The sequence below is a fragment of the Oncorhynchus mykiss genome, chromosome 23 (genome assembly GCF_013265735.2).
Source record: "Oncorhynchus mykiss isolate Arlee chromosome 23, USDA_OmykA_1.1, whole genome shotgun sequence".
NCBI lineage: Eukaryota > Metazoa > Chordata > Actinopteri > Salmoniformes > Salmonidae > Oncorhynchus > Oncorhynchus mykiss.
The window spans coordinates 54,634,596-54,648,833 of NC_048587.1; the positions used below are offsets into that span (position 1 = coordinate 54,634,596).

At 41.5% G+C, this 14,238-nt stretch overlaps 1 protein-coding gene across 1 annotated transcript; it reads right to left on the reverse strand.

Moving 5' to 3' along the window:
* Positions 1-283: 283 nt before the first annotated feature.
* On the reverse strand, positions 284-13,353 carry LOC110502984 (p53 apoptosis effector related to PMP-22). The gene is made up of 3 exons (XM_021581346.2): positions 12,876-13,353; positions 3,336-3,476; positions 284-2,202 (listed from the first exon to the last, which is right to left on the reverse strand). Exons 1-3 carry the CDS (start codon positions 13,078-13,080, stop codon positions 1,991-1,993), a joined length of 558 nt encoding a protein of 185 aa, XP_021437021.1. The 5' UTR covers positions 13,081-13,353; the 3' UTR covers positions 284-1,990.
* Between the last annotated feature and the right edge of the window lie 885 nt (positions 13,354-14,238).

Genomic DNA, 14,238 nt, shown 5'->3' on the forward strand with positions numbered 1-14,238 from the left:
ATTATGCCATGTTAATGATATCTGAGTGAGACTATAAAAATCAAATGGGGGCCACGTGCCTTGCAAGTTTAGATACGAATCAAAAAATTGGTAGCTGACATGCTAATTAAGTGACTGTCTGACTGACATAAGAAAAAATCTGCTGATGTACAACCACATTTAGAAAATGTTACCTGTGTTGTGTGTTCTATTGTAACTTAACAGTAAGACTACAACCAAGTTCCATCACCAACACATGCACACACATAGCCATGGAGACACACGCAAACACGGTCTGAAGATATAACTTGACGAAAAAAACAACTCTTTATTGCATAAAAAGACACTGCTGAAAGTTGTATATTCAAAAGGACTAAATAAACCCAAAAGATTAATCACCAGAATATCGATATGACCTTTTCCATTTCAACTGAAATATGACTTGAGTTGAGTCCATAGAATGTCCCCTTCAATGTCAACCACACATTTTGCAATTATGAAAAATGAAGGCATGTCCGAGTTTGACATGACACTACTAGTATTCTATAGCAGACTCATCACCTGATGCTGTTGAAAGACGCTACATTGTCTTCTGCAAGAATTTATAAGTCAAATGCTGAATGTATATCTAAAAGTCTGTGGTTGGGTGCTTCATGTTGGTTACCATTATCAGCACATGGAATGGACATTCAATCTGCAGTGCCGAATATCAGCGTTGTAGCGCGGTTGAAATTTATAGGCGATTGAATCCACAATCTACAGATTGAATCCAGGCCAAATGTGTATTTCTCCTTTATTTGTTTTAGTTTTCACAACAATACAATCCAGCAATACCCATTTATAGGCAAATCAAGAACAATGTCCAGCAATACCCAATCAAGAACACGGTCCAGCAATACCCATTCATAGGCAAATCAAGAACAATGTCCAGCAATACCCATTCATAGGCAAATCAAGAACAATGTCCAGCAATACCCATTCATAGCCAATCAAGAGCATTGTCGTTGGAGTAAGATTAAATGTAAAAAAAGAAAAGAATCTTAAAACACAGCTGTGTGTTGCATAATAATGACTAGAAACAGAATTCTTAAACTAATCGAATAAAAGCAAATCAACACTTGCCTCTTTCCTTGCACCATACACAGTATACATTCATGTTTACATTTTCCCTACTGTACTTACAATTCAGTTTAGCCAGTAAATGACCTGAACCATTAAAATTAGGATTAAAGTGAATACATTTTTTGAAAAGCGACATCTTAAAACATCCAACAACCCTGCAGTCAAATACATTAGCTGTGTGTGTAGGGCATACGCCCTCTAACACAGCTGGTTAGAACACTTGACATTATCCATCAACTCTTGGATGGAGTCCTTACCGTTGATATTAAGTGCACTTCTGTGATTTTGCATTCAGCTAATTTAAGGATAAGGTTATGGCGGTTTATGCACATTTTTTATGTATAATCTGCAATATTGCTTCTGAGTCACTTCAACTACTCTACACAAACATCAAATGTGGAAAAACATTGAAGGTGATAGAAAAAAGGCCACTGGAATAGCCATACCTGGCAATCTCCCGTGGTAACATGTGGACCACTCAAATCAATATGGGGATCAGTATAGGGTCGGAAATAGGGCACATCTATGGGATCCTTCCAACGGAGAGGGCATTCAGCGTTGTTAGAAATGACAAAAGTGACTTCCAATGATATGTCTAAGTGTCAGTGTCCTCTGTGGTGCTTCTGTTCGCCTGGGGCTGCATCTCAATAGTCTAAAGTGGGCTTCCTTTCCTTCATCTGGCTGATATGAAAGAACCTGAGCAGGTGAAAGTAAATTCTTGGTAGGTGACTACTATATTGCTTTCACTGTCCTGTGTTGTTTTCCTCAGTGCAGATGAAGGGAAGGAGATGAAGAGAAGAAGGGAAAAAGAAGATAAAGGGAAGGAGATAAGGAGAAGGGAAGTCACTTCAGACTATTGAGATGTAGCCTGGGGGTGTCCGTGGTTCCTCTAAGCTGAGGTATAGATGTATTTGGTCTTGGCGAGGCCCGTGAGCTCATCCTCGTAGCGAGGCAGGCAGCAGAAGAGGATCCCACAGCCGATGCAGAGGATGGTGGCCCCCCAGCCGAAGCCGTAGGCCCAGGTGTAGTCGTAGCGGCCCTCGAAGATCAGGTCATTGAACCTGACTGGGTAGATGATGAGGGCGATGAACTGAATGACCACTGTGGTGAGAAACAGGCAGAACAGAGATTTGTCAGTGGTGGATCATTCAGGAACAGAGAGGGTCATCAGTGATGGATCATTCCAAACAGGGGAGGAGGCTGACTCTGTGGAACAGTGACACAAGTGGGAGAGTCTACCAAAACTAGCGTGAGGGCGTGTGAACTTAAATCTCTAGGGTTTAGATGTAACAACAAGTTAGAGCATGTGTCATTTAGATTAGAAGGTGGATAATAAAGTGGATGTACTGTGAGGTAAAGTTGATATTTTACACATTCACTGCATGGATGGCGAATCACAAAGTGGGATCAAACAATGGATCACATAGCGATGATTACTACTGTTACTACTTTACATCCACATATACTGGTGATCCAGTCAGAACTAGTTCTAAATACTAATACTTATTTACTACACTCTAAACACTGGGAAAACATTCCCATGAGAGGACGGCAGTTTTATAGTCAGACACCTCTACGATTCCGCTATGTCTGAGACAGTTTCAGGGTAATTCTGAGTGACTGTGTAGTCTCTCTTTCCCCTAGGCATAGGCTGGGCTGTCAGGTTTCACACTAGGGTGGCAGCTGCAGAAGGGGGGGGCATAGGGAGGAGGGGGAGTGTTCCTATTATCTCACTATCAGTGCTGTGACTCAGCCAGATGCAGAACATTCTCTCAGCCCTTCCCTGAACCTCAGAGCAGAGTAGGGACACAAACAACTCCCACTCCCTCTCCTCATTGGCAACGGCTAAAATAAGAAGAATAGCTTTAAGACTCGCCAACTCCACAGTAGCTATGGTTGCCATGCTACTTGAGCCCCCTCGGAACGTGGAGGAGCATAGGAAGCACTAAAGTATGAGAGTAATTGTAGTTTGAGGTTTGGAGCAATACATTGAGGCAAGCCAAATTAACAAAGGAAAGCCAGTTGTTAATATTTCACTACGTCTTCAATAACTAACTTCTCCTCCATTAGCTCAGACACTTGAAGTACAAAAACATAAGGGAGCGGTTTCCCTGACACAGATGACGCCTAATATTGGACTAAAAAGCATTTAATGGAGATGGCTTTTTAGTCCAGGAGTAAAATTAATCCGGGAAACCACCCCAAGAAGAACAGAATGGTGTTGTGTTTCTTACCAGTGATGAAGAGCAGGACCCCAATGACAGGTAGAAGGCTGATGTTGAGGGTGCAGCAGAGAGCGATACAGGAGATAATGAAGGCTATGATAAGGATGATGAGGCCGATGATCATAAGAGCTGCCACAGCCTGGGCCCAAGCTGAAAAGACAACAAGCAATGCTTAGTACAGTGCCTTCTGAAAGTAGTCACACCCCTTTACTTATTTCACATACTGTTGTTTTACAGCCTGAATTTAAATTGGAGATTTTGTGTCACTGGCCTACACACAATACCCCATTTTGTCAAAGTGGAAGTAAACATGTGTCAGGAGTAAACATGTGCTTAACAAGTCACATAATAAGTTGTTTGGCAATAATAGTGTTTTTGAATGACTACCTCATCTCTGTACTACATACAGATAATTGTAAGGTCCCTCAGTCGAGCAAAGAATTTCAAACACAGATTCAACCACAAAGACATGGGAGATGGGTAAAAATGTAAAAAGCAGACATTGAATATCCCTTGGAGCATGGTGAAGTTATTACTTACATTTTGGATGGTGTATCAATACACCCAGTCACTACAAAGAACACGGTTTCCTTCCTAACTCAGTTGCCGGAGAGGAAGGAAACCGCTCAGGGATTTTACCGTGAGGCCAATGGTGACTTTTAAACAAGTTCAATGGTTGTGATAAGAGAACTGATGGATCAACAACATTGTAGTTACTCCACAAAATAACCAAAATGACAGAGTGAAAAGAAGGAAGCCTGTACATAATACAAATATTCAAAAACATATATCCTGTTTGCAATAAGGCACTACAGTAAAACTGTAAAAAATATTTTTTTTAAAGAAGTGGCAAATACATTTACTTTATGTCCTGAATACAAAGTGTTATGTTTTGGGGCAAATCCAACAACACTTCACTGAGTACCACTTCATATTCTCAAGCATGGTGGTCGCTGCATCATGTTATGGGTATGCTTGTCATCTGCAAGGACCAGGGAGTGTTTTTAGGATAAAAATAAATGGAATAGAGTTAAGCACAGGAAAAATCCTAGAGGAAAACCTGGTTCAGTCTGCCTTCCAACATACACTGTGACAAATTCACCTTTCAGCAGGACAATAACCTAAAACACAAAGCCAAATATTCACTGGAGTTGCTTACCAAGACGACGTTGAAAGTTCCCGAGTGGCCTAGATACAATTTTGACTTAAAAATCGTCCTGAAGATACATGGCAAGACTTTAAAAATGTCTGTCTGGCAAAGATCAACAACCAACTTGACAGAACTTGAAGAATATTAAAAAGAATGTGCAAATATTGAACAATCCAGGTGTGTAAAGTTCTTTTTTTTTTTTTTATGTTTTTATTTCACCTTTATTTAACCAGGTAGGCTAGTTGAGAACAAGTTCTCATTTACAATTACGACCTGGCAAAGATAAAGCAAAGCAGTGCGACAAAAACAACAGAGTTACACATGGGATGAACAAACGTACAGTCACAATAAAAAAAAATCCATGTACAGTGTGTGCAAATGTAGTAAGATTAGGGAGGTAAGGCAATAAATATGCCATGGTGGTGAAATTATTACAATTTAGCATTAACACTGGAGTGAGATGTGCAGATGATGATGTGCAAGTAGAGATACTGGGGTGCAAAAGAGTTGGGTGGGCTATTTAGATTCAGATGGGCGGTGTACAGGTGCAGTGATCGGTAAGCTGCTCTGACAGCTGAAGCTTAAAGTTAGCGAGGGAGATATGTCTCCAGCTTCAGTGATTTTTGCAATTCGTTACTGTCATTGGCAGCAGAGAACTGGAAGGCGGCCAAAGGAGGAGTTGGCTTTGGGGATGACCAGTGAAATATACCTCCTGGAGCGCATGCTACGGGTGGGTGTTGCTATGGTGACCAGTGAGCTGAGATAAGGCGGGGCTTTACCTAGCAAAGACTTATAGATGACCTGGAGCCAGTGGGTTTGGCAAAGAATAGGAAGAGAGGGCCAGCCAACGAGAGCATACAGGTTGCAGTGGTGGGTAGTATATAGGGATTTGGTGACAAAACAGATGGCACTATGATAGACTGCATTCAATTTGCTGAGTAGAGTGTTGGAGGCTATTTTGTAAATGACATTGCCGAAGTCAAGGATCGGTAGGATAGTCAGTTTTATGAGGGTATGTTTGGCAGCATGAGTGAAAGAGGTTGTTGCAAAACTGGAAGCTGAATCTAGATTTAATTTTGGATTTAATATGTTTAACATGAGTCTGGAAGGAGCGTTTACAGTCTAACCAGACATCTAGGTATTTGTAGTTGTCCACATATTCTAAGTCAGAACCGTCCAGGGTAGTGATGCTAGTCGGGCGGGGGCAGCGATTGGTTGAAAAGCATGCATTTGCATTCTTAGAGACTTACCCAGAAATCTTACACCAACAGGCGCTTGAACAGCTTCTATCCCCACGCAATAAGACTGATAAATAGCTAACAAAATAGCTACACGGACCGAGTTTACCTTGATTCTTTATTGACCTTTTATTTCAGTAGTTGATTGCTCTATGCACACTCACAGGGCACTACACATGCACAGACACTGTCACTACAACACACAAACACTCACTCCATCACCATTTATACTGACTACATACCCGCACACCCGCTCACATACCACCATCTGTGAATTGATTGCCCCCCATCTAGCTTCAGAGTTTGTTCTGTTAGGTGACCTAAACTGGAATATGCTTAACACCCCGGCAGTCCTACAATCTAAGCTAGATGCACTCAATCTCACACAAATCATCAAGGAACCCACCAGGTATAACCCTAAATCCGTAAACATGGGCACCCTAATTGACATTATCCTGACCAACTTGCCCTCCAAGACCTCTGCTGTCTTCAATCAGCATCTCAGCCTCATCACCTGTATCCGCGGTCAAACGACCACCCCTCATCACTGTCAAACGCTCCCTAAAACACTTCTGCGAGCAGGTCTTTCTAATCAACCTGGCCCGGGTATCCTGGAAGGATATTGACCTCATCCCGTCAGTTGAGGATGCCTGGTCATTCTTTAAAAGTAACTTCCTCACCATCTTAGACATGCATGCTCCGTTCAAAAAAATGATAGAACTAAGAACAGATGGCCTGGTTCACTCCAGACCTGACTGCCCTCGACCAGCACAAAAACATCCTGTGGCGGACTGCAATAGCATCGAACAGTCCCCGCGATATGCAACTGTTCAGGGAAGTCAGGAACCAATTCACGCAGTCAGTCAGGAAAGCAAAGGCCAGCTTTTTCAAGCAGAAATGTGCATCCTGTAGCTCTAACTCCAAAAAGTTCTGGGACACTGAAGTCCATGGAGAACAAGAGCACCTCCTCCCAGCTGCCCACTGCACTGAGGCTAGGTAACACGATCACCAACGATAAATCCGTGATAATCGAAGACATCAACAAGCATTTCTCAACGGCTGGCCATGCCTTCCTCCTGGCTAATCCAACCTCGGCCAACAACTCCGCCCCCCCCCCCCCCCCGCAGCTACTCGCTCAAGCCTCTCCAGCTTCTCCTTTACCCAAATCCAGATAGCAGATGTTCTGAAAGAGCTGCAATACCTGGACTCATACAAATTAGCTGGGCTTGACAATCTGGACCCTCTATTTCTGAAACTGTCCGCCGCCATTGTCACAACCCCTATTACCAGCCTGTTCAACCTCTCCTTCGTATCATCTGAGATCCCCAAGGATTGGAAAGCTGCCACGGTCATCCCCCTCTTCAAAGGTGGAGACACCCTGGACCCAAACTGTTACAGTTCTGCCCTGCCTATCTAAGGTATTCGAAAGCCAAGTCAACAAACAGATCACTGACCATCTTGAATCCCACCGTACCTTTTCCGTAGTGCAATTAGGTTTCCGAGCCGGTCACGGGTGCACCTCAGCCACGCTCAAAGTACTAAATGATATCATAACCGCCATCGATAAAAGACAGTAAGTACTGTGCAGCCGTCTTCATCGACCTGGCCAAGGTTTTCGACTCTGTCAATCACCATTTTCTCATCGGCAGACTCAGTAGCCTCGATTTTTCTAATGACTGCCTCACCTGGTTCACCAACTACTTCTCTGATAGAGTTCAGTCTGTCAAATTGGAGGGCATGTTGTCCGGTCCTCTGGCAGTCTCTATGGGGGTGCCACAGGGTTCAATTCTTGGGCCGACTCTTTTCTCTGTATATATATCAATGATGTTGCCCTTGCTGCGGGCGATTCCCTGATCCACCTCTACGCAGACGACACCATTCTGTATACTGCTGGCCCTTCCTTGGACACTGTGCTATCTAACCTCCAAACGAGCTTCAATGCCACACAACACTGCTTCCGCGGCCTCCAACTGCTCTTAAATGCTAGTTAAACCAAATGCATACTTTTCAACCGTTCGCTGTCTGCACCCGCACGCCCGACTAGCATCACCACCCTGGATGGTTCCGACCTAGAATATGTGGACATCTATAAGTACCTAGGTGTCTGGCTAGACTGCAAACTCTCCTTCCAGACTCATATCAAATATCTCCAATCCAAAATCAAATCTTTCTATTTCGCAACAAAGCCTCCTTCACTCACGCCGCCAAACTTACCCTAGTAAAACTGACTATCCTACCGATCCTCGACTTCGGCGATGTCATCTACAAAATTGTTTCCAATACTCTACTCAGCAAACTGGATGCAGTTTATCACAGTGCCATCCGTTTTGTTACTAAAGCACCTTATACCACCCACCACTGCGATCTGTATGCTCTAGTCGGCTGGACCTCGCTACATGTTCGTCGCCAGACCCACTGGCTCCAGGTCATCTACAAGTCTATGCTAGGTAAAGCTCCGCCTTATCTCAGTTCACTGGTCACGATGGCAACACCCACCCATAGCACACGGTCCAGCAGGTGTATCTCACTGATCATCCCTAAAGCCAACACCTCATTTGGCCGCCTTTCCTTCAGGTTCTCTGCTGCCTGCGACTGGAGCGAATTGCAAAAATCTCTGAAGTTGGAGACTTATCTCCCTCACCAACTTCAAACATCTGCTATCTGAGCAGCGAAACGATCGCTGCAGCTGTACATAGGTAATTGGGTGGGCTATAAACCGATAGACTATCTCATCCCCATACTGTTTTTATTTTTCTGCTCTTTTGCGCACCAGTATCTCTACCTGCACATGTCCATCTGATCATTTATCACTCCAGTGTTAATCTGCTAAATTGTAATGATTCACTCCTATGGCCTATTTATTGCCTACCTCATGCCTTTTGCACACAATGTATATAGATATTTTTTTTTCTACTATGTTATTGACTTGTTTATTGTTTACTCCATGTGTAACTCTGTGTTGTTGTCTGTTCACACTGCTATGCTTTATCTTGGCCAGGTCGCAGTTGCAAATGAGAACTTGTTCTCAACTAGCCTACCTGGTTAAATAAAGGTGTTCTCAACTAGCCTACCTGGTTAAATAAAGGTGTTCTCAACTAGCCTACCTGGTTAAATAAAGGTGTTCTCAACTAGCCTACCTGGTTAAATAAAGGTGAAATAAAAAATTTAAAAAATAAAACATACAAACTGTGCTACTATTTATCCTATATTCTGTTGCCTAGTCACCTTACCCCTCCCTATACATATAAATCCAGTATCCCTGCAAATGTAAATATGGTATTGGAACTAACTTGTTAAATATTTACTGTATATAGTATGCTATTCTTACTTAATTGTGTATTTCATATTTTTTATTATTATTTCTCGTTTTATTTTTCTCATCTAGTAGTACATTGTTATTGATTACAGGTTGGGTTTTCAGTTTGTAAGAAAGGCATTTCACTGTCCTTGTGCATGTAACATTGAAACTTTAACTTGAATAAATGTGATTCTAACACGTATCGACTCAGGGGTGTGAATATTTATGTCAATTAAATATTTCTGTATTTAATTAAAAAAAATAAACATTCAAGTTCCAAGTTTTATTAGAGTCGTATGTCATGTACATGAAACACATGGTTTACACCGTCTAACGAAATGGTTACTGGCAGGTTCATGCTGGACAAAGCCAACAACAATAAGAAATAAGAAAATATAAGAACATGAACAAAAAGTAAATGTCAGTAGAATAGAATAAACTATTTAGCATAAGTATAATAGAGGAAGGCCCAATTTAGTCAAATATTTACACCTGTATTAGGTAAGGAGGTTAGTACATTGTCATGCCGCAACACAAATATTGCAACGAAACCCGTGTATTAGAATACATTTATGAATGAATCCTGATAGGTTTGCTACGCATTGCAATGAAGCCTTTGTTCTACAGTATCACAACTGCATCGTATTTCAACACATTACTGGTGGTAGGTTACTGGTTACACATTACTGGTGGTAGGTTACTGACATCTGTTGTATGCTAATGCAGAGCTCACACCTTAAATTATTCACTCTCTGTCTACCATCAGGATTAAATGGCAGGCAGCCTACGCCTGAGCTTCAGGCACTGCAGTCATGCCTTCACTTGCCTCTAACAGACAACAGGATCCTAGTCTAACAAGTTTAACTTTGTGTGAACTAAACCATACAGAAGAGTATCATTCAAACATTAAAACAGATGTACAGAGAGGTGGCGTGAGAAAGGATAATGTCCCTTGTGTTCAGAAAATGTAGATATTCTCACGCTCAAAATGATGTGCTTCTCTGGATCTCAAGTCCATGGTCGAGAACAGTTTTCGTGTATTAGTAGCCGACTGTTACAGTTGTTTGACTGTTGCAAAGGATCTCTTTAAAATGTTAGTGCGAGTACCTCAATCTAATTCAAAAAGTGTGATGTGGACAGCTCACAGGGCCGAAGATAGCTCCCAAATACACCTGAGTCGAAATACTCTCCAGAAGGGGAACATCTGTCTTGTGTCTTTCCTAATCAAGTTCAAAATAAACAAACAATGGCAAACCAATGTTGTTCATTTGAAAAAGTATGGGTCTGAACTTAAATCGATTGAATCAGTTGAGTCGTCATCTACAGCAATTAAGTACAGATTCTATAATTGAGTTTGGCAGTGTTTTGTTCAGGTGCACGTTTGAGTGTTGTTGATGTCATTTATGCACTGTGCATTTTAAATGAGCAAGTTTGTTATGTGACTACAAGCTAAGAGGTATGCTTGCAGTTGTAGGTAGGCTCCATCACATTGATTTGGCAACAAAAACTTTACATAGCCTAATAATCACAAAAAGCTTAACCTCATTAAGCAATTCCTATTATTGCGTGATTAATAAATTAGTCTGATAATATTAAAACAATGTAGATACAATAGTAATTACTGTGTTATTACACAATATACAGAGAAAATGTAAAATGTTCACACGGGTTTGATTGTGAAGACAAACAACTCCCATATCATCCATGCAACATGACACCACTAATTCCAGAGAATCCCTCCATGCCATCTCCCCACCCAGGAAGGGACAGTAAGTGGCCCTTGGAATGGACAACATCCGGCTGAGGTTGATTAATCACAACAAAGTTAAGTTCCAGTGGTAATATGTCAATACTAGTTCATCTTGATGGCACCAGTCAGATAGCGACATTACAGCCAACTGCACTCACTCAAACATTGTTAACCTTGGACCAGCAGCACTGACTCCACATACACTGCATAATAAAAAGGAATATATCATTCTCCTTGATTTGTATTTGACTAGTTATGAACTAACTTTTTATGGTATGAAAATGAAGGGTACAATTATACCAATTTTATTTCTCCAATTCCACCTGCCTGCTTTGTTCACTACTGGGCTATACAATCCCACAGTTTAGGGTAAATGAATGGTTGCATTTATGTAAGTAACCCACTGACTGCGCAAGGACACTGTGGTAAGTAACCCACTGACTGAGCTAGGACACTGGGGAAAGTAGCCCACGGACTGAGCAAGGACACTGGGGTAAGTAGCCCACGGACTGAGCAAGGACACTGGGGTAAGTAGCCCACTGACTGAGCAAGGACACTGGGGTAAGTAGCCCACTGACTGAGCAAGGACACTGGGGTAAGTAGCCCACTGACTGAGCAAGGACACTGGGGTAAGTAGCCCACTGACTGAGCAAGGACACTGGGGTAAGTAGCCCACTGACTGAGCAAGGACACTGGGGTAAGTAGCCCACTGACTGAGCAAGGACACTGGGGTAAGTAGCCCACTGACTGAGCAAGGACACTGGGGTAAGTAGCCCACTGACTGAGCAAGGACACTGGGATAAGTGTAACTGTCTTTTCCTCACCTTATAACATCAACAATGTTGTTTACTGAGACCTGAAACTATTCCTCCATTTGGACTGCTACCTGAATGACAACACAGCTGTCCTAACTGACTGACTGAAGCAGTACCTCCTGAGTTCTGAGTAATAGCATATGTTCCGAATGTACCAGACATGGATATTTTTCACCAGTGTCCAGTGAAGACCGAGGCATTTTCTCTATATTTTTTCTCACCACAGATTGTCTGGAAGTGGTTTGTAGCAGGACTTCTCCAGCTTGGTAGGGGCACTCATCACACTTCTAAAAATAGCCCTGAGAACATGACTGAGAAAGCCATCTTGATATGAATCCATCCTGCCTGTTAATACCAATATTCAAAAAGGTAATTCTTTATTCTATTTTGTTCTATCATATACTATTGTTAGGAATTGGAACCTTGGTTACATGTTGACGCAGCCTCTGACGTTTGATTTCTATTCTTACAATATATCTAATGCAGCCAACATTTTAATTTAGTATGAGAAAGGATCTGAGTGGATATGTGCTTGATCAGAAATATTTTCTGATTACCATGATGAGTTGAGATGTTATAGTAGCTGTAAAATGTGCAGGAAAACACCAACAAACAGGGGGTAAAGACAATGGGAAACAGGGAAAATCAAGTGTTGTTTGAAGTTTACTCTGACTGGCTGCCACTTTGCCATTGAAAAACTCCCAGGAGAGCATTCCTTTGCTTGTTGAAGGCTGACTTAAGTAAAAGGAATTGTGGACCAAAATAAAGAAATAGGTTGTTCAGGAAGTAGGCCCATGCACTTGAAAAACAAACAATATTCAACTAATGAAATGCCATCTGTGGAATTCCTTTTCTACTGTGTAGGCTGAATATGAGTTATTATGATCTTGATCAGAGAGTGGGTATAATTTGTGGAACGTTCCAACAGGAATCTGTTCCAAAAACTTCATAAATAACAAGGTTGCCAACAAACACATACAAAGTTGTGGGGGAGTGGGTTATTTAATTACGTTTTTCGGCAGCTTGTTAGCTTGGTGAACTGATCATGCTACTTTGTATGTGTTGTTTGTTGGCAAACCTTGTACTTTGGAACAGATTCCCGTTGGAACGTTCCACAAATTACACCCACCCCAGATCAGCCTAACTGTGAGCAGTCTCCAAATCAAATTCTGAATACATACACACTATAGTACAGTAGGCTATATTGTCAAATAATGAATATGGTGTTATTTTCATTGTCACTGTGATTAGGGCTGTTAATTAAATCTTTATAGATTGTTTTACAATATGATACTCACAGAATTCCATGAGAGATTTGCAATCCCAGTTGTCATTCCGAAATCGGCATTGACTCCACATACTTGCGTAGTGGGACTTTGCGTCCTTGTCCTCAACCCATCCCGAAGTAGCAGCAATGGCAATAATGTCAAATATAATCGCAAAAAGCAAAAGAAGTGGTACGATCCACCTGCATCTTGGATACGCAATTCCACAGCGAAACATATTCGACAAACAGACCAGACAGTGCGGATAGAAGCGGTCAGGCGTCCAAATACCGTATGGGTTTGTGTAGGCTTCACCTTTTTTACTGATCAAATCTGAAAGCCCCACCCTAGTTTGCAACGTAATCCATGCACAGTAGCCTAAACCTGTTTAAATTACTTGGAATGGCATGCAGGCTCATTCTCGTCAGGCGTGGCGAAGGGGCGAGAGTCAACCCAACCAGCATCTCAAGCCCAACCCATTGACAGTGGCCGCAATTCAAACACTTAAAAGACACACCCTATCCCCTCAGCCCTTAAGTGGATACTTCTGATGACGTATCATTACGTCTGACGATTATAAACCGTTTTAAATGAACTATTTGTATTTTATTTACAATTATCAACAAACAAAAGAAATAGTCACGCAAACAAGCATACATACCAACTATTTACATTGCCAGGAATCCTAAAGAAACAAATCATATTCATTAATAATAGTTTTAATTGCCTTTTTGTTTTTCATTTTTGTTAAAGTGGTGCCATATTGTTTAAATTAATTTATAAAGGGAAACAAATAGGTTTTGAATTAGACCATTTGCATTTCTCAATTTGTAATGTACCTAATATTAATAGCAGTTGAATTAAATATACTACATCTTTGTCAATGTCAGAATTTCTGAAATAAATCATTATATCAAAACTATCAATGTACAACCTGTCCCGTTTTCTTCGTAACAAAGTTCTCCATGTCAATCCCCCCAAAAATCAACTACACTGCTCAAAAAAATAAAGGGAACACTAAAATAACACATCCTAGATCTGAATGAATGAAATATTCTTATTAAATACTTTTTTCTTTACATAGTTGAATGTGCTGACAACAAAATCACATAACAATTATCAATGGAAATCTAATTTATCAACCCATGGAGGTCTGGATTTGGAGTCACACTCAAAATTAAAGTGGAAAACCACACTACAGGCTGATCCAACTTTGATGTATTGTCCTTAAAACAAGTCAAAATGAGGCTCAGTAGTGTGAGTGGCCTTCACGTGCCTGTATGACCTCCCTACAACGCCTGGGCATGCTCCTGATGAGGTGGCGGATGGTCTCCTGAGGGATCTCCTCCCAGACCTGGACTAAAGCATCCGCCAACTCCTGGACAGTCTGTGGTGC

Excerpts from the sequence above, each read along its gene's own strand:
- LOC110502984 (XM_021581346.2), bottom strand. The coding sequence starts at position 13,080 with ATGTTTCGCTGTGGAATTGCGTATCCAAGATGCAGGTGGATCGTACCA. Across the intron at positions 3,477-12,875 it reads CAAATCTCTCATGGAATTCT|CTTGGGCCCAGGCTGTGGCA; the intron begins GTGAGTATCATA and ends TTGTCTTTTCAG. Across the intron at positions 2,203-3,335 it reads GGTCCTGCTCTTCATCACTG|TGGTCATTCAGTTCATCGCC; the intron begins GTAAGAAACACA and ends TTCTCACCACAG.